A 23,349-nucleotide genomic window follows, 5' to 3' on the forward strand; every position below is an offset into this window, starting at 1 on the left:
AACTCGTCATTCGCTAAGGTGGGGGCAGACCAATCAACCCCGCCATGCAGCGGCAGCTAGGCTACTCACGATTTTTCGTTGCTGTGAGGCTCCGAACTTTTTTTTTCTGAGGCTTCACTTCTTCTCTTCTCTACAATTGCCTGGCAGTCTCGCTTCTCAAGGGTACCATAGCCCTAGAGCTGTCACTTATACCCTCAATTATGGCTCCACAGCCCGACCAAAGCCACGACTTGGCTCTCGAGCTTCAAGATGGCTATGTCTGCTTCGGAAACAGCTTCGGTGCTGACAAGAGCATTTCCGGAGAGCTTGTCTTCCAGACGGGCATGGTGGGCTACCCTGAGTCCATCACCGACCCCTCCTACCGCGGCCAGATCTTGGTCATCACATTCCCTCTAGTCGGCAACTATGGTGTGCCATCGCGGGAGGAGATGGACAGCCTTCTCGAGGGCATCCCAGCCCACTTTGAATCCAACGAGATCCACATTGCGGGTTTGGTAGTCGCTACATACGCCGGCGAGGAATACTCGCATCACTTGGCCACCTCTTCGCTGGGTGCATGGCTCAAGGAGCAGGGCGTGCCCGCCATCACCGGCGTCGACACGCGAGCGCTGACCAAGCGCATCCGAGAGGAGGGAAGCATGTTGGGACGCCTCATGCAGAGGACCGGACCATCCCCCTCCTCCACCACCCTCACCAACGGCGCAGTGAACACCCAAACCCTCGCTGACGATGAGGTGGACTGGAGGAGCAGCTTCGAGCAAATCGAATGGCTCGACCCCAACCAGAAGAACTTGGTCGCTGAAGGTAAACAGTAAGCAAACTCGCGTAGAGATTCGCGCTAACACATGCAAAGTCTCCATCAAGGAACCCAAGCTCTACAAGCCCGACCCTGCCACTGCCCTCAAGCATCCCTCCGGCCGCCCCGTACGTGTCGTCACCGTTGACGTCGGTCTCAAATACAACCAGCTCAGGTGTTTGGTGCGGAGAGGAGTCGAAGTTCTGCAAGTGCCCTGGGACTACGACTTCCCTCAGCTTGCTGGCAAGGACTACGATGGTCTTTTCATCTCCAACGGTCCCGGTGACCCAGCCATGATGGAGTCCACCGTCAAGCACATCAAGACTGCCATGGACGAAGCCCGCACACCCATCTTCGGTATCTGTCTTGGTCACCAATTGCTCGCACGAGCTGCTGGCGCCGACACAGTCAAGATGAAGTTCGGAAACCGCGGTGCCAACATCCCCTGCACCAGCTTGCTTACTGGCAAGTGCCACATTACATCGCAAAACCACGGCTATGCCGTAGACTCCAAGACACTGCCCAACGGCTGGGAGGAACTCTTCGTCAACGCCAACGATGGTAGCAACGAGGGCATCCGACACGAGCGCAGGCCCTACTTCAGTGTGCAATTCCACCCCGAGCACACCCCCGGTCCCCGAGACACCGAGTACCTCTTCGATGTCTTCATCAGCACTATCCAGAAGGCCATGACATCTTCTGAAGTCTTGTCAAAGCCTGTCGAATTCCCCGGTGGCACCTTTGAGGAGAACAAGAAGCTCACACCCAGGGTCGACGTCAAGAAGGTGCTCGTTCTCGGCAGTGGAGGTTTGAGCATTGGCCAGGCTGGAGAGTTCGATTACTCTGGCAGTCAGGCGATCAAAGCTTTGAAGGAAGAGGGAATCTACACCATCCTGATCAACCCCAACATCGCTACCATCCAAACTTCCAAGGGCCTTGCCGATAAAGTTTACTTCCTGCCGGTCAACGCAGACTTCGTCCGCAAGATCATCCAGAAGGAGCGACCTGACGGTATCTACGTAACCTTCGGTGGTCAGACCGCCCTCCAGGTTGGTATCCAACTCAAGGATGAATTTGAAGGCCTTGGCGTCAAGGTTCTCGGTACTCCCATTGACACCATCATCACCACAGAGGACCGAGAGCTCTTTGCTCGCAGCATGGAGTCGATTGGCGAGAAGTGCGCCAAGTCTGCATCTGCCAACAACGTGGAAGAGGCTATGCGTGTTGTTAAGGATATTGGCTTCCCCGTCATTGTCCGAGCTGCCTACGCTCTTGGTGGGCTCGGAAGTGGTTTCGCAAACAATGAACCGGAGCTGCTCGACCTCTGCAACAAGGCTTTCGCTGCCAGCCCCCAGATCCTCATCGAGCGCAGTATGAAGGGCTGGAAGGAGATCGAATACGAAGTCGTCCGAGACTGCAGAGACAACTGTATCACAGTCTGCAACATGGAGAACTTTGATCCCCTTGGTATCCACACGGGAGATTCCATCGTCGTTGCGCCTTCTCAAACCCTGTCCGACACTGACTACAACATGCTTCGAACGACCGCTGTGAACGTTATCCGCCATCTCGGTGTTGTCGGTGAATGCAACATCCAGTACGCGCTGAATCCCTTCTCGAAGGAGTACTGCATTATCGAGGTGAACGCTCGTCTGTCTCGTTCTTCCGCTCTTGCTTCCAAAGCGACCGGATATCCCCTTGCTTTCGTCGCTGCCAAGCTTGGTTTGAACATCCCTCTCAACGAGATCTCCAACTCAGTCACACGGTCCACCTGTGCTTGCTTCGAGCCATCGCTCGACTACGTTGTTGTGAAGATTCCTCGTTGGGACTTGAAGAAGTTCACTCGTGTATCCACCCTCCTCGGCTCCTCCATGAAGAGTGTTGGTGAGGTCATGAGTATTGGTCGAACGTTCGAAGAAGCCATTCAGAAGGCCATTCGCGAGATCGACCCCAGCAACCTTGGTTTCAACGAGACTCCGGCTCTGATGGAGATCGACCAGGAACTGCAGACACCTTCAGACCAGCGTCTGTTCGCTATCGCCAACGCCATGAAGGCCGGATACAGCGTCGACAAGATCTGGGAGATGACCCAGATCGACAAGTGGTTCCTCAGCCGCCTCAAGTCCCTTAGTAACTTTGAGAAGTCGATGGCGAGCTACAACACCGTCAGCATCACCATGCCATTGCTGAAGAAGGCTAAGCAGTTGGGTTTCTCCGATCGCCAACTAGCGAAGTTCTGGGCCTCCAACGAGCTTGCCGTGCGTCGCGTACGCGTTGATGCTGGTATCTTCCCCGTCGTCAAGCAGATCGATACAGTCGCCGCTGAGTTCCCCGCTGTGACCAACTACCTCTACCTGACGTACAACGCCAAGGAGCATGACATTAGCTTCAACGACAAGGGTGTCATGGTGCTCGGTTCTGGTGTGTACCGTATCGGATCTTCGGTCGAGTTCGACTGGTGCTCTGTTCGCGCTATCCGCACTCTCAGAGAACAGGGCTTCAAGACCGTCATGTTGAACTACGTAAGTACTGACCTTTGCTATTACGCATTCATTTGCCATGTTACCCCGCATCTTTGTCCGCTCAAACAGCTGTACCGGACATACGACAAGGTAGCCTGGTGCCTTCGCAATATTCTCGTGGTTCGATCGCAAACCACTTAGATCTGCGAATACCTCCAGGCTATTACGAGAGATTTCGTACTTCCCTCTCTCCGTCACTGAACACCTCCTGGCCACCACCAAACAATTTCCTTATTTTCCCAAACATTATCGTACATCGCCAGGCTAGGTTCAAATACTAACAAGTCGATAGAACCCAGAGACCGTGTCGACTGATTACGATGAAGCAGACCGCCTCTATTTCGAGAACATTAGCGTCGAGACAGGTAAGTTTTGATTATATGAAGTGTATGTGAGACGAATATTGACTTCGTACCCAGTCATGGACATCTACACCATGGAGAACTCTAGCGGCGTTATTGTCTCTATGGGAGGCCAAACCTCCAACAACATCGCTCTACCCCTGCACCGCATGAACGTCAAGATCCTTGGTACCTCTCCAGAGATGATCGACAACGCGGAGAACCGATACAAGTTCTCTCGTATGTTGGATCGCATCAACGTCGATCAGCCCGCCTGGAAGGAGCTTACCAGCATCGACGAGGCGATGGAGTTCTGCGACCGTGTATCCTACCCTGTCTTGGTTCGTCCCTCATACGTCCTCTCTGGAGCTGCCATGAACACTGTCTACTCCAAGCACGATCTGGCCAACTATCTCAACCAAGCCGCCGATGTATCCAAGGAGCACCCCGTCGTTATCACCAAGTACATTGAGAATGCGAAGGAGATTGAGATGGATGCCGTCGCCCGCAACGGAACCATGATTGGCCACTTCATCTCTGAGCACGTCGAGAATGCTGGTGTCCACTCTGGTGACGCTACGCTGATACTGCCACCGCAAGACTTGGACCCAGAGACCATACGCCAGATCGAAGATGCTACTGTAAGTTTCCAATATCAAACCGTATAATAGACATCTACTAACAAGCTTCTAGCGCAAGATTGGTCAGGCTTTGAATATCACGGGACCCTACAACATCCAGTTCATTGCCAAGGACAACGAGATCAAGGTCATTGAGTGTAATGTCCGCGCGTCCCGATCTTTCCCATTCGTCTCCAAGGTCATGGGTGTCGACCTGATCGAGATGGCTACCAAGGCCATGTCAGGCTTGCATGTTACGGAGTACCCTCCCACCAACATTCCCGCGGATTACGTTGGTGTCAAGGTTCCTCAGTTCTCCTTCTCTCGTCTCTCTGGAGCCGACCCTGTCCTCGGTGTGGAGATGGCTTCTACTGGTGAAGTTGCTTGCTTCGGTCGCACCAAGTACGAGGCCTACATCAAGGGCCTCATCGCCACCGGCTTCAGGCTGCCGAAGAAGAACATCCTGCTGTCCATTGGTTCATTCAAGGACAAGCTGGAGATGTTGCCTTCAATTGAGCGTCTGCACAAGATGGGCTACAACCTCTTCGCTACTGCCGGAACTGCCGATTACATCCAAGAGCACGGTATTCCAGTCAAGTTCTTGGAAGTGTTGTCCAGTGGTGAACACGACGAGCAGAAGCAGGAGTACTCGCTCACTCAGCACTTGTCCAACAACCTCATCGACTTGTACATCAACCTGCCATCAAGCAACCGCTTCCGTCGACCCGCCAACTACATGAGCAGAGGATACCAAACCCGTCGTATGGCTGTGGACTACCAGACTCCTCTAGTAACTAACGTCAAGAACGCGAAGTTGTTGATCGAGGCTATTGCTCGTCACTACGACATGGAGATTAGCAAGGTGGACTTCCAGGAGTTCGCTGCAGCTCCTGGAGCGCACGACTCGTCGTCTGGACCCCTGTCCAAGCTCAGCGGCTCGCTATCCCTTCAGCAGCTCCTTGCAAGGTCGCCATTCAAGAGGGAGCACATCACCTCGGTCAAGCAATTCTCACGCGCAGACCTTCATCTGCTCTTCACCATCGCTCAGGAGATGCGTCTTGGCACCCAGCGTCAGGGCTGCCTTGACATCCTCAAGGGTCGCGTCCTTTGCACCCTGTTCTGCGAACCATCGACTAGAACATCTGCTTCTTTCGATGCGGCCATGAAGCGTCTCGGTGGCGAGGTGGTCGTCATCAACGAATTGGTGTCGTCTACACAGAAGGGCGAGTCTATCGCTGACACCATTCGCACTCTGGGCTGCTACGGCGATGCCATTGTTCTGCGTCACCCATCTGAGGAGTCTATCAACATCGCCACCAAGTTCTCAGATGTGCCAATCATCAACGCTGGTAACGGCAGCCGCGAGCACCCGACTCAGGCTCTTCTCGACATCTTCACTATCCGAGAGGAACTTGGTACGGTGAACGGCCTGAACATCACCTTCGTCGGTGACCTCAAGTACGGCCGCACAGTTCACTCCCTTTGTGAACTCCTCTCCCACTACGATGTCACCATCAACCTTGTTTCGCCTGCGTCCCTGCCAATGCCTTCGGGAGTCACCGATGCCCTCAAGGCCCGTGGTCAGCTGAACAAGGTCACTACTGAGCTGACAGACGACATCGTCGCTTCATCGGACGTCATGTACTGCACTCGCGTGCAGAAGGAGCGCTTCCCGGATGTCGCCACCTACGAGGCTGTGAAGGATGCGTTCGTCATTGATAACAAGCTGCTCAAGGGAGCTAAGGCGAACATGATTGTCATGCACCCGCTGCCCAGAAACAACGAGATTAATGAGGAGGTGGACTTTGACCCTAGGGCGGCCTACTTCAGACAGGTAAGTCTCACCGCGCTCCAGTGGAACATTCCCACTAATATCCTTCTAGATGAGATATGGCCTGTACACGCGTATGGCGCTTCTCGCCATGGTCATGGCTCCTTAGTCAGACCATGCAGCGCACGATTTCATGGCAGGCGTTTGACGGTTTTCACGGAAACGAACAAAGCAACAAAAAGTTCTGCTTCATCCTACTTTCCTTTCGGGTTTATACCATATTATAGACGAGCATCATCCACATATCTTGTAGATAGATACTCAAGCATTTACACAGGAGTTCTGGATATGGGTAAAGGGCACATGTATGATGTAAAAATTTCAACATCAGTATGGGGGGAAGCTATTTCATTTTTTCTGCAGCATGTCTCGGTGTTATTCTTCTGCTATGGGTCAAGAGGGGGAACTTTATTTCATTTTTACTTCGATCTCTTCTGGCGTTGGGTGGGTCCCTCATCGAGGTTGGGAACTTGGATCGGTATCGGGGTGCATCATCGGAAAGCCAACTAAGGGCATTATGGGAATGGATCTGCATGGTACGGAGTCGGTGGCATTTGGGTACAACATGACATGGGAACAGAAATATGGTAGTAATTACTACTGGTAATAGGGAAGACGCCAGACGCCTCGCCCTTGGTGTATACAATAAACAAATTCCTCACGCGCGAAGTCGTCAGGCTTTGCGTAATCGCATCTAAACTTCTGAACTCGTCGCATGCTCTTCGTGATGGTCCTGTCGCATATTCGAAAGCTGTCGTTTCGTGCCTTTGTCGGCGTGACTCTAGTGACCGAGGCATCGTCCCCAACCTGTCATTCGTTAGCGTTTCGTTCGAGAGATCGCGCGCTACAAAAATGTTCGCTTTGAGGGTGTCACCGTCTACGCAAGGCAGGCAGGTACACACTGATAACGAGCACCTTCGTGAGATGTCCACCAGGGGCACGGGAAGTGGTGGGAACCCGTGCGAGCTCACAGTCGCGTGAAGTAACGAAAGCGCGCATGGATTCCTGCCATGCATAAGGAACTTACCAGGAAGCCCACAGCCGAAGCCAACAAAGAGATAGATCAAAAAGATGACGACGAGCGTCAGCAGCACCATCAACTTGACGTTCTTCCACCACATGCGCCTCTTAAGCGTCCTCGACCGGACCCTAAAGTCGCGCGCGTTCTCGCCCAACCTGCCCGTCTTGTCAACCAACACACTCATGTGCTCGCCCCTCTCGAGCACGCGCTCAATGTTCTCCGTCATGATCTCTCTGACGCCCTCAATCTCGCGCTGAGCAGTCCTTAGCGCATCCTGCTGACCGGCTTGCGTGCCACCCTGCTCGACCATCATCCTCTTCAACGCGCCATTGAAACTCGCGCATCCGTACGGCGGCAAGTCGTGGAAATTCGTGCTGCCAGGGTCAAATTCAGCGAAGAACTTCTTCTCGAGGTTTGTCAGGAAGCCAAAGGGTATGCGCTGGCCGAGGTCGCGCTCAGCGATGACGAGGAAGGTAAGGCCGCCAGCTGTCGACTGGTTGTTGGGGAAGTCTGAGGGCGATTTGACGAGGCAGTGGATGAAGAACTTGGACTGATCAATAGTCTTATGGGCGGATTTGTCGTGGGCGATGCGTGGGAGGACAAGGGAGACGAGCGAGGAGGCGTTTGATGAGGCCGAGGCGGTGTGTTCGGTGAGGACGGTGGTGTTGTGGGCTATGCATGCGCTGTGGTATTGTTAGTCACGTTATTCACAACATTTATTGTGCAGTAGGTATGTCGTACTAGAGCAACGGCGTAGAAGAAGACGAAGACGCCATGTTGACGGCTGGCGGAGGAAGACCAGGGCTTCTGCGCTTAGCTGGGGGTGCTCTTGCTCGTTTGCGCGACTTGGGGTTGGAAGGGGCTTTCGAGAGGGCGATGAGGCCTCGAGAGACTAGGTCGTTGTGATGGAGTGGATCTTGAGTGGTGATAGTAGCCGTTGGCTGTGAGGGTGCAGCTGCGGAAGGAGAGCCACTAAAGCTGGGGATGCTGCCTCTAGCCATGTGCGTCATAGCCAAGCCGGTTCACGCCTGATGCGCTAATGCGTGGATCGCGCTTGCGATGGAGATTGACTGAATGGGGCGTTGCTTGTGATTCGGCGTCTGCTTGCGCGTGCGAGAGAATTGTCGCGAGTACCAATTGCGAGGATTGCTCTCCTTTCAATTGTGGTGGTCGCGATCGCGTCACGTCAAGGATCTGCCTGTCATATTTTATTTGGGTGATTCCGTTTGCACTGCACCTCGACACCCCACACTGCTCGGCGCGCGCATACAGCACGGTTACACAGACAGCTAGGATATAACTTTCACGCAAGATGGTTCGCGTCAAGAATCGCTACCTGGTGGTCAACTTCCTATACCCAGAGCCTCCTGCCAAGAGCAAGACGCAACTCCCAGATGTCATCCAGATCCACTCGCCAACGCCTGATGCTCTCAAACAGGGCGTCATTGTACGCATGATACGAGATGGAGTCGAAGACTTGTTTGGCGATTATGGTTCGGGTATGGTATCCTCGGGTCTGAAAGGTTTGTGATACTCTGTGCCTCACAATCGCTTCACTGACGGACAGCACAGTCAACTACTACTCTCCCTCTACCAGCACGGCCATAATACGATGTCCACGAGACCACTACGAAATGGTCTGGGCAGCCCTCACATACATTACCCACCTCCCCAAACCCCTCGATACACCTGTCGTAATAAGGGTCATAAGAGTTAGCGGCACGATCAAGAAAGCGGAAGAGGAGGTTATTCGGCAGTCCCAACATATCATCAAGAGAGCACGAGCTTGGGATGGAGCAGGGGAGCTGCCGATGTTACAAAGTGTAGAGAAGGCGGCGGATAAAGAGAGACAGCGTGAGAGCGAAGTGCTTGCTAGAATCGATGGTGGGGATGAGAGTGAGGACATGAGCGAGTAGGCCCAAGTCCCGTCTTCGTCATGCTTCTCTCATTTGCTATGCCGAGCCTACTGGACAGCGGGTAACATCATTGCAAGCCCCTGAACGTTCGGCGACGCACCTTGACTATGCCTCCGCACCGGACGTACCCACCTACGTCCCTCCTTACGAAAGCGTACTCGGTCAGGGAGGGAAGACGCGACATCGCGGTAATACACATGGCTTCCAACAGCTCCAGTGTGAGCGAAACGTATGCCCACTATCGTCGGTCATATCCCTCTGGTAGAAGGCATCTCGGCTCAGCCCACGTATGCTCTATACGTAACTGAATGGGCGAGCCTCTGGCTCAGTAAGAGAACCATCTCTTCTCTCGATATCATACCTAAGTATGTAGCCCTGTAGCCCAAAAACGGAGCTCACAGGCATACATCGTTCTCCATTTCTTTGGCAAGTTCCTAGCAAAATGGGTCCATATTCGAAAGGATCTCGACAGGAAGGATGGAACGATACGGCTGTAAAGCGATTAAGCATGTAGCAATACCTCACAAGATGAATTATATACATTTTTGATACATGTGTCTAGTCGTACAAAACGCAGACCCTTAGTTCGGTCTCAGCATAGCGATTATACTCGCCGTGATAACAGCTCCCGCCGCAGCACCTTGAAGAATGGCGCTGGTGTAGTCGATTCGTCGCATCGAAATAACGCGATCGCTCACAATGTCGTGTGCTATGAAGCTCGCCTTTTGCTGCAAGCTTTCCAGCTTGGAGCGAGGAGCGGCGTGAGACGGTGCGCTTTCTTCAGCGACAGCTATGCGTTCCTCGGGTGTAAGAGCTTCTTCCTCCGAGGTAAGGGTCTCAACTTCTGGAGCTACAGTGGCTGGCAATGGGTCAACAGCTGCCTCAGGGACAACCTCTGGTATGAGGCCCGCTTCGACCGGCGATCCAATATTTGTACCAGCTGTTGGCGACTCCTCAATGACCTCAGATACTACAGGCGCCACGGCTTTTGCAGGTGCCTCGGTATGATCCACGACCCGGTCGATCTCCTCTTCAATCGCCGTAAGACCTCGAGAGGTTGATGCGGGTGCGACTGCTGTAGCACCGACTGATGGTGTGGCGGCATCCATAGCAAGCTTTTGGTGTGCCTCCAACGTATTCTTGATCTCCCTGACCATCCTCCTCCTCCGCCAGGGCTCCAAGATGGCCAGACTCAACAACAACAGGAAGATGTTGACACCCATGAGGCCAAACGTGACCCATGTACTGTTCCTTCGGATAGTATCACTCCATATTTGCTCTTCATGGTATTGGGCACGCTCTCTCTTCTCAAGCTGTGCCCGCGCGTCCTCTAAGGCGTTCTCGGCGTTTGCAACAGCGTCTTTGGCTTCGCGGACGGCTTGATCGTTGATGTGTTCGGAGCGGATGAGAGCCATGTAGCGTTCGAGATCGCCGTTTGACCAGGAATGCTTGCGTTCGAGGAGAGCGACGACTTCTTTCTGCGAGGTAGCTTGGTGGGCGAGGGCGGTATCGAGGGCTTGTTTGGCGGAATCAATGGCTGAGCGGCGGGCTTTGACGAGTTTCTCTGTGTGGTGTTAGCTGTCGCGTCGGTGAGACAAACAGTTCGACTGTGTACCTTGCTCTTTGATCTCCCTCCTGAGTGCCTCTACCCCAGAGTAGTCGGTGCCAGTGTATGTGTTGACCTTTTGCGTGACGACAGCAAGCTTCGGCAGCAGCTCATCCATGGCCTCGGAGAAGCGCTTGGAAAGACTCCATCTCTGCTTCTCTTGGTGCGAAGGCAGGTGTTCATCCGGCACGCGAGCAATGTTGTCTAAGGACTCGTCCTTCTTGGGTGGTTCCGGCTCTTGTGGAGGTGGTTCTTTGACCTCGGGGGCGGGGGTATCCGTCAATGCAGCCACCGAAGTCTCGGCTGCTCTTTTGATCGCCTTTTGGTCCTCTAATAAAGCGTTCAGTCTTCGCTCTAACCGCTCCTGGTCTTCTGGTGATGGTGTGGATGCTGATAGTCTGGTTGGAGGTTGCTGGATGGGATTGGCGTCGTCTGCGGGCGGTGGCATTGCGATAGGATCCGACGACTTGGGCGGTTTCCCTTCTTCCATCCATCTTGTAGAGCTTGCAAAGGTACGCCGCGACCGATTTGCGGATACGTTGGCGCTCAACTGTGTCTTTCCGTCCCACCTCTGCGCACCAGAAGCTGTGCGATACCGATAACTCCAGCATACCGACGATGCGCTGCGAGCGACATTGCTGAAAGAACGCGAAGAAGGGGCTACCGTACTGGCGATAAGCGAGCGTGAAGCATGCTGAAGCAGTGGCCTCATTCTTGTCTCTGCCCTCACATGGAGAGCGCCTGAGCTGGATGACGAATGACGAAAATGCGCCAAAATGCGGACCCCCGAAGCGGGCGGGCGGCGTCGCAGCGAGCGCTGACGTGCCAAGGCGCGTGGGGTTGCGGCATGACGGTGACTGGCCCTCTCAGCTCTAGCAACCCGTCCCTTATTTGCAGACAGCCGGCATTCCGATTAAGGGTTTCCTAGCGCCTCTGGCCTAATCTTTTAGATGGTGTTGATATCTGGCGGGGTGCTTCTCACTCCTACATTCACACATCCACCGTAAACCAGCACCATAGTCGCTCGTTTAGTACTACAACATGGGTTCAGCACAGATCGACCTGGCACAGTTGCCTGCCATGAAGAGTGACCCCAAGGTATAACTCTTTTCAACCGATTGGTACATCTCAACTAACAAGCACAGTTCATCTTCTTCACTGACTTCGACGGCACAATCACCCTCCAAGACTCCAATGACTTCATGACCGACAACATTGGCTACGGCCGCGACAAGCGCCGCGCGGGAAACATCGCCTGCCTCAACAACGAGATCTCCTTCCGCGACTCCTTCCGCGATATGATGGACAGCGTCACAAAGCCCTACGACCAATGTATCCAGTACCTCGTCGACAACATCAAGCTCGACCCTGGCTTCAAGGGCTTCTTCGAGTGGTCCCTAGAGAACAACATCCCAGTCGTAGTGCTGAGCTCGGGCATGGAGCCAGTCATCAAGGCGCTCTTGGAGAAGTTGGTTGGACCAGATGCAAGCAAGATGCAAGTCCTGGGCAACCACGTCGGCCCACGGGAAGGCAAGAACATCAACGAGGAGGGTGGATGGCAGATCCTGTTCAAGCACCCTGAGTCTGGTTTCGGCCACGACAAGTCTATTGAACTGCGAAAGTACTCGAGCCTACCCGAGAACCTCCGACCAACCATGTTCTACGCCGGTGACGGTGTATCCGATCTCTCTGCAGCCCGCGAGACCGACTTGCTCTTCGCCAAGAAGGGTCACGACCTGATCAGCTACTGCGCGCGCGAGGATGTGCCGTTCACAGTCTTCGAGGATTGGTCCAACATCCTGGCCAAGTGCAAGAGCATCGTAGAGGGAAAGACCACTGTCCAAGCGGCCGCCAAGGAAGGCTACGAGGCGTACAAGAGCGGCGCTGCTGGAATCGACGTTCAGACGGCGAAATAAGTGGAAGCTCGGAAATTTCGCGGAGATCCACCCAACAGCCTGGGGGTCGGGACCGTCTATGCTGCGGCGCAGTAGACACCGAATCCTCCTGATGATGTGCACACGGCAGTGGCTGCGGCGCGGACCAATCCATGTGAAGATGGATCAGATCCCTCAGGATTATCATATACGAAAAGGTTGGACGACATAGAAAGACCATAGACACGACTACACGATAGACTAGAATCTCATGAAAGTGCTTATCCAAGCAGATGTGCTACATACCAAATAACCGTTATTACATACTCATACAAACATTGCGCGACCGTCAGTGCTTTTACCAGGGTATCTCTCATAACTCCATGTAGCAACGACAACCTCAGCTGCATACCTACAACTCACAAACTCACACTATCTGGAGATGTTGACCTCAGTCGTCCTCACGATAGTCATACCCCTAGGAAGCACACTGCGCCTCTCTCCGGTATTGACCTCATGCTCCAAGATACTATCGTCACTCTCACCCGCGAGACTCTTGGGCCTACTCAAGGCTCTTCCTCGTGAAGCCTCGACAGTGTACGTATCCTTGCCCAGCACGGTATCCTCGGAGTACGGATCCCTTGCGCCTCCTGACATGTTTCGCATAGCAAAAGAGTCACCAGGACGCATGTCATTATGCCTCATGTACCCGTTTGAGCGGAAAGGTGTACTGTTGCCAGTGGTGCGACCTTTAGTGGCGAGAGAACGCATCTGGCCGAAGAAGTTTGCGAAGAGGGGTTTCATGGTTGGGAGGCAGGCGGCGATGATGCCTACGTGCATCTCGACTCTGTAAGATGGGTCAGTCAAAGTGGAAGAGTGAGCTGTCAGAGGAGGATGCATACTGTTGCCAGATGTAGTACCATGCTCCATCGCCGGACCAGTCGGTTATCTTGAAGAAGTTGTACTGCATTGGCGTCTTGTATATGGCTACTGCAGAGGCGAAGAGACCCAAGCTTAAGATGACTGCCAGACCTATGCGCGTTTGGATCGTAACTTGTAGCTTCCACACCATCGGGATGGGGATGAGGGCGAAGAGCAGATCAGTGGCGATGTTGACTGAAGAGTTGAAGACGCCGACGTTTTTGAAGATGCCAGCATCGTAGCATTTCGCAGTTCTGAAGTCATGTTAGTATCGTCCATAAGAAGTATCCGAGATGAGTGGAGAGCTTACCCCGTGGGTGGACGCATGTTGTAGTCCCATCCCGCTTGTACCGGAATGCACTGGAAGATGATGGCAAATGTCGAACCGATGGTGAAGACACCGATGAAGACTGATCGCATGTTAGCTGTTTGCTTCTTGCGACATATCTCATTCCAACTTACTCAACATGGCAATGAGAAATGGACGCCACTTTGTTCGGTCCGCCAGCCGTAACAAGAAGAATCCGATTGAAAGCTTGATGAAGCTGTATGCAGCGATGATGAAGATTGAGTAGAAGTACATGACTTTGAAGAAGGGGAACACGTTCTCGGGTGGAAAGGCTTCGGCATGTAGTCCAAGTCCCAGGTCAATGACCTTCAGGAATAAGCCCAGGGTGGTGGAGCTTAGAGCCTATGGAGTGACGATTAGCAACCAGCTCCTTTCGAGCAAGTTCATGCATGAGTATGGCGACTCACCAATGCAATCGCCATCATAGCATCTGTTTCAGTCAGTTCTGTTTGATACAAATGCAGATGGATCATACATACCATCCCAGCCAAATGTCTTTAGCATGAAGAGCCGCACATAGAATCGCAAGAGTATAGCGCTCGTCGACAGTGCGAACAACGAACCTTCCACCGCCATCAAGCGTCCAGCTTGATTCTCGGCCATGTACTCTGGTGATCGAGCTGGCATCACGGGCCAGCCCTCAGTCTGTCTCGCAACAAGAGCGTGATACTCCATGTCGGTGGTTGCGCGGATTGAAAGTGATGGCAAGACCGTAAGTCTTGGAAGTAGGTCCCCAGACTATTAGAGTGTTGCTCAGGAGCGTTTCCTGCGGGCTTCTCCAGAGTAGCACTTAGGCACATGCACATTGTGTAAACCCGAACCGCACACAAGCGACCATACATCTCAAACAGTCCTGGTTTAGGCCAGTAACAGCTCGTCGTACATGCATGGGCCGCCACTTCAATGTCGACATGGCGGCTCGGCAGGATTGTGCAGCTTGCGAATAGCCGGAATGGCGTTTCTCATGGCAAACTGACCACTCTCGTAGCGACCAGCGGCTCTGTGAGTACGAAGTTTAATCCTTCATCCTTCGATATGCCGCGCAACTGCTACGTCTTCGGCTTCAAGATAAATGTGGTAGCATGCGCGAAGGGTTTCTCATACAAAAGCCTTCTGCGCGGAACGTTTTGACGACAGTCTTCCTGTCCACCACTCAACGTCGCGGGCGGTCCGTACCGTCCACTCAGTCATTCATGGTTAAAGCCACGATCGTTGACAAGGAAAACATAGACTCGGGACGATCAATGCTTCTATGGGAAGACGGACTTCGAAGCCCGCCCTCTGACAGATATTGCTCGGAGGACAGCCTGAGTTGGAGGCTATGCAGGTACACCTACTGCGCATCGAAGTAACGCAGGCTGAACGAGAACGCGATGTTTTACTGAAGGATTATTGAAGTTCGTAGCGACTTTCCTCTTCGGTATAGTTGTCAGGCGTCCTGGTCATGGGTTTTAGTCAAGACGATTGTCGCTTTACGCACGGAGATGGAGACTGCTGCACATTGTGTAAACGAACACATCCTAGTCATCGGCAAGTCTCAGACTCCTTCCTTCCATATTGCCCAACGTTCCTGTACGACTGACCGTGATTGCTGTCTTCTGCCCATTGGCCACGAATGGGACGCAGTTTGAGTATGTCGGACAATGGTGTGTGATATTCTCGTATTAATGCGTACTGCTTGCTTTTCGCATGCCAAAGCTATTGGTAATGAAAGTGCGAACATCGCGGCACGCGAGCAAGGTCAAGTAAGCGAAGTCCGGACCTGCCGCAGGCGATGTAGGTGGTAGCATGTGGGATGAGTAAACAGATTGGTGGTTGACCGGGCGCTAGACTTCACGCTGCCGCTGCCGCTGCCGCCTCCGCGGCATGCCCTGGAATTATCCGGCCATAGCGTCTTCTCACGGCCCGTGGACCTTATTCCCCTCCCGTTCAGAGCTGGAGCACCAGAACTCCAGACTCCTCAAAATCGACAGGGTCTCCGAGCAAGACTTTTATTAGCCACCTTAATGCGTTCTGCCTAAGCACGAGCGATGATCAGAGCTTCTATATCAGCCATTGACTGGTCGATCTGGCGCTCTCCATCGGACCACAAGCAAAAAACAGCAGTTATCCGCCATGACCCTAGGGCTCTTCCCGTGAGTTCCGCACCCGGACAGCGGGCTTCGCACGATGCGACCGGGTAAAATAAAGTGGCACTTGGCTATGGTCAAGCATCAAGATCTTGCTAAGATCGCGCTGCGATGTGTTCGCTCTCTTCCGCGATAAAACACTTTCATCGGATCGAGAAGCAAAACCCTTCAAGAAAAGCAACAAGATGTCGATACATCCAGTCGGCACTCTTGTCGGGACTTGCCTGCGTGCCGGTGCGCTTCCCTCTGTGGAAAGCTACAGCCATCTTTGATGAATTCACCGGCCCACACGGCTCGAGATGCTCCTCGTTCAGCCGCTTACACCAGGCCGCCTACAGCATCCTTCGACTACCTTCATAAACCCGTAGCCGAGAACTCCAACGATCCAGCATCCAATCAAATTGAGCCGCTAACGCATCTTGCATTCAGTTACAGGTGTCAATTCCGGTCGTACATCTTCTTTCCGCTCACATTTAGGGGCGAGACTCATGCGAACCCACGTGTAGCGGAGTTTAGAAAACGCCTCATCGGATCCTTCGAGGCGACCTCGGCATTTTCCAGATGCCTATTCGGTAATAGATCGTGCACAAAGGAGGTTGTCCAACCCTTTCAAACACTTGCCGGATACTGGGCGAATAAAACTTCAGTATGGCATAAGCCCAAGGGCCACCCAACTGACTCAATTGCTACCCGGGATCAACAAACCGAGTTGATGGGTCTGTAGACAGCACGATCTGCTACGGCACAGTTATGTTGGACTGTTATTAGACTAGATGGGGCGAGTGGTAAGGTACCTCCTGCGAGTATTTGAACACGCATGCGGCCTCTAAACTTTAGCCAGGGCATCGCCACATTTTGACTACGCCTCCCCCATCTCCTAATATTAATACAGTAGTCGCTAGCTCAGGAAGCCGCTCACCCGGAACCTTATTCAACGTCTTCGACCGTTTCAGTCATTCCATCGTCTTCATCCTTCAAGCCCCTCAAGACAGTCGATCATCCATTTTTAACCGGTTCGAAACGCCATCATGCGTACCGCTGCACTCTTCTGGCTTGCACCTGCAGCACTAGCCAGTGCCATTCCATCGTTGGAAGAGGCCTCTCCCGCTGTCTCATTCGATAAGAGACAGAATGTCTCTCCAAACCTCCCCGGACCAAAGATCCTGCAGGCTGATGTGTACGCTGGTATTGCTGCCATCAATCAGCAGATCTTCCAGGCTACGCAGAAGCCTGACCAATTCAAGAAGTGCAACCCCACGAACATCATTGTTCGCAAGGAATGGTAAGTCTGTTGTATTTCATGCATCTACTGTGAGCTAACATCCCCAGGGTGACTTTTACTAAATCGGAGAAGAAAGACTACATCAACGCTGTTCAGTGTATCTCTAAGCTACCCCCTAAGACACCCGAGGCTGAGTGCCCGGGTTGCCGGAACCGATACGATGACTTTCTTGCTACTCACATCAAGCAAACATTTGCCATTCACAACACTGGCAACTTCCTTCCATGGCACCGCTACTTCACCTATGCCTACGAGAAAACTCTCCGTGACGAGTGTGGTTACAAGGGCTACCAACCATACTACAACTGGCCTCGATGGGCTGACGACCCAATGAAGAGCCCTGTCCTAGACGGCTCCGATACCTCGATGGGCGGTAATGGTGATGCAGGCTGCAGCAACCAGACGTTCTACGGTATCCCGACCAACGATGCGCCTCTCATCAAGATTCCCAAGGGCACTGGCGGAGGTTGCGTGACGTCTGGTCCATTTAAGGATTGGTCTGTCAACCTTGGTCCCGCCTTCTCGGACTCGCTCTGCACGCCCCCGAACCCGATCAATTTCACCGCTAATCCTGCCAATGGTGGTCTTGGATACAACCCCCGCTGCCTGAAGCGTGACATCTCTGCTTGGTCCTCCAGCCAATGGACCAACGATGAGATGGTAGTCAAACTGCTGAACAGCCCTGACATGAAGACCTTCTGGTACGACATGCAAGGTGGTGAGAACGCATTTTCCAACAACTTCATGGGTGTGCACACTGCTGGTCACTTCACCGTGGGTGGAGACCCCGGTTCTGACTTCTTCACCTCCCCTGGTATGTTTTCCGTACTCTATTTCACGAGTATTCTGGGCTAACAATGAACAGGTGACCCTTACTTCTACTTCCATCACGCCCAGATCGACCGTGTGTGGTGGTCATGGCAGAACGTAAACCCCGCGGAAAGGACTAACGCCATCTACGGAACCATCGCCCTCGGTGGACCCACCGCTCCTGCGACCAAGCTCACCGACACTATGACTCTCGGACACGCCTACCCCGGAAACATTACTGTTGCTGATGCGATGAGCACCATGGGTGGACCTTTCTGCTACACCTACATCTAGACGCGGCTTTTGTCTTTGATTTCGTTCCTGTATATACTTGGCTCGTACACGATATTTTTTGACGGCGGGCCAGAGTCGATTTGCTGTTGACCTCAAAAATAGACCAACCATGCGTATCTCATGACAATAAAATAGACTTCTACTGAGATGATTCGTCGCCTTACTTTGGAACCGAGCGCGTGACGACGGATATACCTAAGCCTGCCACATGCCGCACAAGCATCGCGTATCGTCACATCCCAAAAGATGGAGGAAACTAAGGCGATCTAACGCATGTTCCGCAGCGCTAAGCGGTCACCTTACCTGGGCTGCATATGTCCCGCAACGAATATGAATGGGCGGGGTCTCTCCATCCAAAGCGCGGAGACCCTGCAGTGCCAACGCATCACCGACTGGAGAAGAATCGAGGGCAATCATGTCCTCCAATCCCTCCGACCACGCCCGTTTCAAACGCTGTTTGAGATTACAGCCACCCTGAATCGGAGCGCCCTCGAAGGTTATTGGCATTTGCGATCCAGAGTCGTGGGATTTGCAGAGTTCAAGGAAGCTTTACCCCGCTAAGATTATAGCTCCCCCAACTTTCTAGATCCAGGGGACGCCCAAAGCACAACCACTGTCGCAAAGCATTACGCACCTACCAGACAGCATAACTAGACAACACAAAGGCCCCGCAGAGCCCAATAGTCCATCAATCATGAACGTCGATCCTCTAACCGGCGAGCCCCTCCCTTCAACCGCCATCCAACGCATCCTCTACCTCGCGCCCAAAGTCCACATCTACCAAATCCCGCCCGCAACCTCTACCAAAGGCTACCAGGCGTCGACCTGGACAGCCGACAACAATAAGCTCCAGATCTTCACCGCCCGATTACGCGTCGTCGAAACCTCAATACCGTCCAATGAGGAGCAACAAAGCAACGAGGATGCAGAGGAGAAGGTTACAACAACTCTCCTGCTAGAGGACCCCAAGACGGGGGATCTGTTTGCCGCAGCGCCCTACACAAGTGAGAGGACAGTGGAACAAGCATTGGACAGCAGCCGCTTCTTCGCCATCACCGTCGTAGGCGAGGGGAGAAAAGCAATACTGGGTATGGGCTTCGAGGAACGCAGCGAAGCCTTCGACTTCAGCATTGCGCTGCAAGACGCCCGTCGCGTACTGGGCTTCGAGCAAAACCCCGCAGCGTCGTCGTCGTCGCGCTCCTCCAAATCCGCACAAACGCCCGTCGCCGAAGAACCAAAACGCGATTTCAGTCTCAAGGCCGGCGAGACAATATCGATAAATCTGGGTGGCTTGAAGGGGAGGCGGTCTAGATCACACGAGGGCGGTGAGAAGACCGACGAGGGCGACCGCAAGAGCGAGCAAGATGCGCTGTTCAGCATAAAGCCGCCGCCGGGAAGTGGGGGTGGGGGACCTGGGTTCCTGCCTCCGCCGCCCAGCGCGAAGAGCGTCAAGGAGGAGCGGAGGAGAAGTAGGCAGAACTTTGACGCTGCGAACTTCACGCCGCCGAAACAGACGGCGGAGGACTTGGGCTTTGATGACGGCGAGTTCGGCGAGTTCCAATAGAGTAGAGTGAGAAAGTGGGAGGCATTTTGTGCATGTTTAGCATTGGAGTTTATCATCTGCACTGGTTAGGTCTTCCGCGCATGGGAGGCGTATTGAAATTATGAAATCAAGACTTTGAAGATGTTCGCATTGCAGAGTGTGTTGTGACGGAAAAAAGAGATGTGTTGGGTATATCTATCAATCTACGATGCGTGTAGGAGCCGCTCAAACCAAACGCCAGAACCATATGCCCGAAATGCCCTAATCATATGTTCAAGAATATGTCCAACCCTGCGCCTCGTCGTATAGTCTCTCAATATCGCGAATGAGATCCTCAGGCTTAGATCCACCCTCGCAGTCCTTGAACTCGCCACCGTCCGTCACACATCGCACCTTGTTGTCCAGTCTGACCGTACAGCTCGTGGTGACGCCTACATCGCTGCTATGCTGGGCGCTGTCCCTGAGCAGACCCATGCCATATGCGCCGTTCTCCTTGCTCATGCAATCGTTCAGCACGCCAAAGTCTAGGCCATGTTCCAGCGCACAGTCTTCGATGAGGGATCGAGCGGGTATCTCGGCGTAATCGGTGGTGAGGCAATTCGTGAAGCCAAGGTAGAGTTTGGGGTCGGGGTACTCGGATGCGGCGCAGAGCATGACGATGTCGCCCAGGCATTCGGTTTGGCCGTGCTTGCATTCGACGCCGTCGTCTGCTGTCAGGCTGCGTGTTTGTCAGCTACGTGGTCTGCACCTTCCGCGTGGGTAGTAAGACGTACCTTCCGATCATGCTCAGCCGGAAGTCGACCTTATCCGACACGTTGGCCATGGCGGGCAGGACGAGCTTCTTCAGGCAGTCCCGCGCATCCGGGCATTTGGACATGATGTGCACGTCTACTGGCACTTTGGTATCGGCCTCATCATGTAAGTCCATACAGGTGAACTGGCGCGCCAGCAAGAACAGACTGAACAACAGCACGACGGCCGCCATCTGCAGCCTTGTCTTCCTCGTCTTGCGCGATACCATGGTCTCGTCGGGCGGCGGCACGTTTGCATCGACGTGCGAGTTGGGCAGGAGGGGCGCCTTTTCTTCCATTGCGCGGGATGGCGTCGGGGTAGACTGCGGCTCTTATGTAGCGGCTCGTATAGGGGAATTTCGTGATAGGTGGTTGGTGGTCTGGACTGGCTTGCTGGACACGATGCGCTTGTAATGGGATGGACGAAGTCGAATGCGGCAAGAGATGGACTGATAGGCGTTCGGGTTACTGCTGATAGCGCGTCGACTAACGTGTCAAGGCTGTGAGTGGCGGATCTAGGGCTCAGGCAAAAACAAAACAATCTAAACTCTATATCTCGTGAGCGTCGAGGAAGTTGTCAAGACGCGTTCTTCAATGACGTGACGCCTTACCCACAATCTGCCTCCTCGCTCCCAACACGTGGAAAGAGCCGAGGAGGCAGCAGAGCACGGCGTAACAATTAGCCGTCATGCTGTAGCCGTGTGGCGTTCTACACGAATGTAACACCGAGCTTCGGAGGGGCTACACGGATCCTACCTCATGAACGACTGATCTGCTGCGCGCGTAACGCTTGCAATCTTACGCCTCTCGTTTTCCTTTCGCTTCTTTCGCTCATGATGGAATGACTCTTTCTAACAATCTAATACCCCACCTTTAGACATATCGTCTTCTTCTGCCACCGGCAAGGCTACACCCAATCCCCGATTCGCCTCCATAATACATGTGACAGCAGCCCTGCATCGTCACCCAAGACCCGTTCCTGAGCCAGGTACCGACCCGAAACATGGCGTCGGATGATCACCAGGACGCTGCGCCGGCTGCGATTCAAGCTTTGACCGGCTTTATCAATACGAGCACTTTGCTTGATCTGGCGCTCCAATTCTCGGCTACCTATACTCACCTCGCCAAATCCTCCACTGAGCACTTCCTAGTCACGCCAGTCACGGCGCTCCCCACGGGCAAAGAGAAGGGCAAATTCTTGAGCATCGATGTTGGTGGCACGAATCTGAGAGTCGGCTTCGTTGAGCTAATCGGAGAGCCAGATGGCGGCCCAGAAGATGAGCGGACACGCAGCAGCACCGTCGGGGAGAACGTGTTTTCACAGATCAAGAGGAGTCATGACAAGAATTGGCCGATTGAGGATCACTTGAAGATGGATCAAGCCGAGGACCTATTTGCCTGGATTGGTGACTGTATCGCTGAGGTTGTCAAGGACGCTCTCAAGGAGCAGGAAACTACAGAAGACGTCTCGTCTCCTCTAGGTGACGAAATCCTGCTCGGTATCACTTTCAGCTTCCCGATGGCGTAAGTGAGCTCCTCCTAAACTAAGCGTAACATCCGCTAATAGCTCATATAGACAAACGCGTCTTTCAGAAGCGACTCTTCTACCGATGGGCAAAGGATTCGCCATTACATCGGACCTGAACTTGGGAAAGATGCTTTTGGCTGGCTACGCGCGATACTGCAGTACAGATAGTTCATCGGATCAGCTCAATCATTCCAAGTCACAACTGCCCAGGATCAGGGTAGCAGCGATTACTAACGACACAGTAGCGACCTTCGCATCTCTTGCGTACGCAGCCAAAGCAGCGCCCAACAGCCGCGTAGCCATGGGCCTCATCGTCGGCACTGGCACCAATGCGACCGTACCAATGAAGCCCGAGAATCTGCATCCCGACAAAAGAAGCGCACTTCCAAACCCCGATGCTACGGAAACAGTGGTCATCAACACAGAGTGGACCATCCGTGGCACAGACAAGCCGCTAGTCGACCTGAACATCAAGACACCATGGGACATGACACTCGACGCCAATAGCGACGCACCGGGCTTCCAACCGTTCGAGTACATGACTTCTGGGCGGTATCTCGGCGAGATTGTACGCTTGGTGTTTGTCGACGTCGTGTCAAAGGAGGAGGACGTACAAATACCGTCATCGCTGATGCTCAAGAATGCCCTGCCGACACGCTTCCTTTCCGAAGTCATTGCGCGAAAGGGCGGTCGTATCGTACAAGGGGAGCTCGAAAGCAAATACCCAGACGCAAACCCGGATGATTTCTTCTGGACTGTCGATAAGGTGGAACTGATACGAGATATTGCTGAGGCCGTCCAACAGCGCTCTTCAGCTCTCATCGCTGCCGCTTGTGTTGGGCTGCTGAACTGTGTGGGCGACGTCGCGCTAGACAAGCAACAATCTCCAAGCAACGGTACAAGTGCAAAGGGCAAACGCGAAATCGAGGAACTGGTCATAGCATACGCTGGAGGAACTATATCACAGTATCCAAAGTGGCTGCAGACATGCCAGCAATGGATAGACGTCCTTGTCGAGGAGGGTTCATCATCAAACAAGAACAAGCAAGTCACGCTCAAGGAGGCCAAGGACGGAGGAATCGTTGGCGCAGGGGTACTTGCAGGTATGACAGACGAGATAGTGTAAGAGTAAACGGGCAAAGTCATGTAGACCAGACAGAACATGGCCCAATGGG

At 53.5% G+C, this 23,349-nt stretch overlaps 10 protein-coding genes across 10 annotated transcripts; 6 read left to right on the forward strand and 4 right to left on the reverse strand.

Moving 5' to 3' along the window:
- Nucleotides 1-200: 200 nt before the first annotated feature.
- J4E83_001484 (uncharacterized protein) lies at nt 201-6,219 on the forward strand (the record flags this gene model as incomplete). Its single annotated transcript, XM_049328440.1, has 6 exons — nt 201-804; nt 854-3,318; nt 3,611-3,683; nt 3,738-4,300; nt 4,353-6,113; nt 6,163-6,219. 6 exons carry the CDS (start codon nt 201-203, stop codon nt 6,217-6,219), a joined length of 5,523 nt encoding a protein of 1,840 aa, XP_049192958.1.
- Nucleotides 6,220-6,891: 672 nt separating this feature from the next.
- J4E83_001485 (uncharacterized protein) lies at nt 6,892-7,907 on the reverse strand (the record flags this gene model as incomplete). Its single annotated transcript, XM_049328441.1, has 3 exons — nt 6,892-6,917; nt 7,138-7,814; nt 7,873-7,907. 3 exons carry the CDS (start codon nt 7,905-7,907, stop codon nt 6,892-6,894), a joined length of 738 nt encoding a protein of 245 aa, XP_049192959.1.
- A 536-nt stretch (nt 7,908-8,443) lies between these two features.
- Nucleotides 8,444-9,047, forward strand: J4E83_001486 (uncharacterized protein; the record flags this gene model as incomplete). The annotated part of the gene is made up of 2 exons (XM_049328442.1): nt 8,444-8,654; nt 8,704-9,047. 2 exons carry the CDS (start codon nt 8,444-8,446, stop codon nt 9,045-9,047), a joined length of 555 nt encoding a protein of 184 aa, XP_049192960.1.
- A 581-nt stretch (nt 9,048-9,628) lies between these two features.
- On the reverse strand, nt 9,629-11,143 carry J4E83_001487 (uncharacterized protein; the record flags this gene model as incomplete). Its single annotated transcript, XM_049328443.1, has 2 exons — nt 9,629-10,611; nt 10,663-11,143. 2 exons carry the CDS (start codon nt 11,141-11,143, stop codon nt 9,629-9,631), a joined length of 1,464 nt encoding a protein of 487 aa, XP_049192961.1.
- A 551-nt stretch (nt 11,144-11,694) lies between these two features.
- J4E83_001488 (uncharacterized protein) lies at nt 11,695-12,569 on the forward strand (the record flags this gene model as incomplete). The annotated part of the gene is made up of 2 exons (XM_049328444.1): nt 11,695-11,751; nt 11,799-12,569. 2 exons carry the CDS (start codon nt 11,695-11,697, stop codon nt 12,567-12,569), a joined length of 828 nt encoding a protein of 275 aa, XP_049192962.1.
- A 390-nt stretch (nt 12,570-12,959) lies between these two features.
- Nucleotides 12,960-14,472, reverse strand: J4E83_001489 (uncharacterized protein; the record flags this gene model as incomplete). The annotated part of the gene is made up of 6 exons (XM_049328445.1): nt 12,960-13,374; nt 13,430-13,702; nt 13,759-13,858; nt 13,911-14,139; nt 14,205-14,227; nt 14,277-14,472. The coding sequence occupies 6 exons, from the start codon at nt 14,470-14,472 to the stop codon at nt 12,960-12,962; spliced, it is 1,236 nt and encodes a 411-aa protein (XP_049192963.1).
- Nucleotides 14,473-16,954: 2,482 nt separating this feature from the next.
- J4E83_001490 (uncharacterized protein) lies at nt 16,955-18,312 on the forward strand (the record flags this gene model as incomplete). Its single annotated transcript, XM_049328446.1, has 3 exons — nt 16,955-17,208; nt 17,256-18,022; nt 18,074-18,312. 3 exons carry the CDS (start codon nt 16,955-16,957, stop codon nt 18,310-18,312), a joined length of 1,260 nt encoding a protein of 419 aa, XP_049192964.1.
- Nucleotides 18,313-19,006: 694 nt separating this feature from the next.
- Nucleotides 19,007-19,876, forward strand: J4E83_001491 (uncharacterized protein; the record flags this gene model as incomplete). Its single annotated transcript, XM_049328447.1, has 1 exon — nt 19,007-19,876. One exon carries the CDS (start codon nt 19,007-19,009, stop codon nt 19,874-19,876), a length of 870 nt encoding a protein of 289 aa, XP_049192965.1.
- Nucleotides 19,877-20,128: 252 nt separating this feature from the next.
- On the reverse strand, nt 20,129-20,945 carry J4E83_001492 (uncharacterized protein; the record flags this gene model as incomplete). The annotated part of the gene is made up of 2 exons (XM_049328448.1): nt 20,129-20,573; nt 20,629-20,945. 2 exons carry the CDS (start codon nt 20,943-20,945, stop codon nt 20,129-20,131), a joined length of 762 nt encoding a protein of 253 aa, XP_049192966.1.
- A 704-nt stretch (nt 20,946-21,649) lies between these two features.
- J4E83_001493 (uncharacterized protein) lies at nt 21,650-23,300 on the forward strand (the record flags this gene model as incomplete). The annotated part of the gene is made up of 2 exons (XM_049328449.1): nt 21,650-22,170; nt 22,223-23,300. The coding sequence occupies 2 exons, from the start codon at nt 21,650-21,652 to the stop codon at nt 23,298-23,300; spliced, it is 1,599 nt and encodes a 532-aa protein (XP_049192967.1).
- Between the last annotated feature and the right edge of the window lie 49 nt (nt 23,301-23,349).

This window comes from Alternaria metachromatica (assembly GCF_023757995.1).
Source record: "Alternaria metachromatica strain BMP 0045 chromosome Unknown scaffold_2, whole genome shotgun sequence".
NCBI classification, from domain to species: Eukaryota; Fungi; Ascomycota; class Dothideomycetes; order Pleosporales; family Pleosporaceae; genus Alternaria; species Alternaria metachromatica.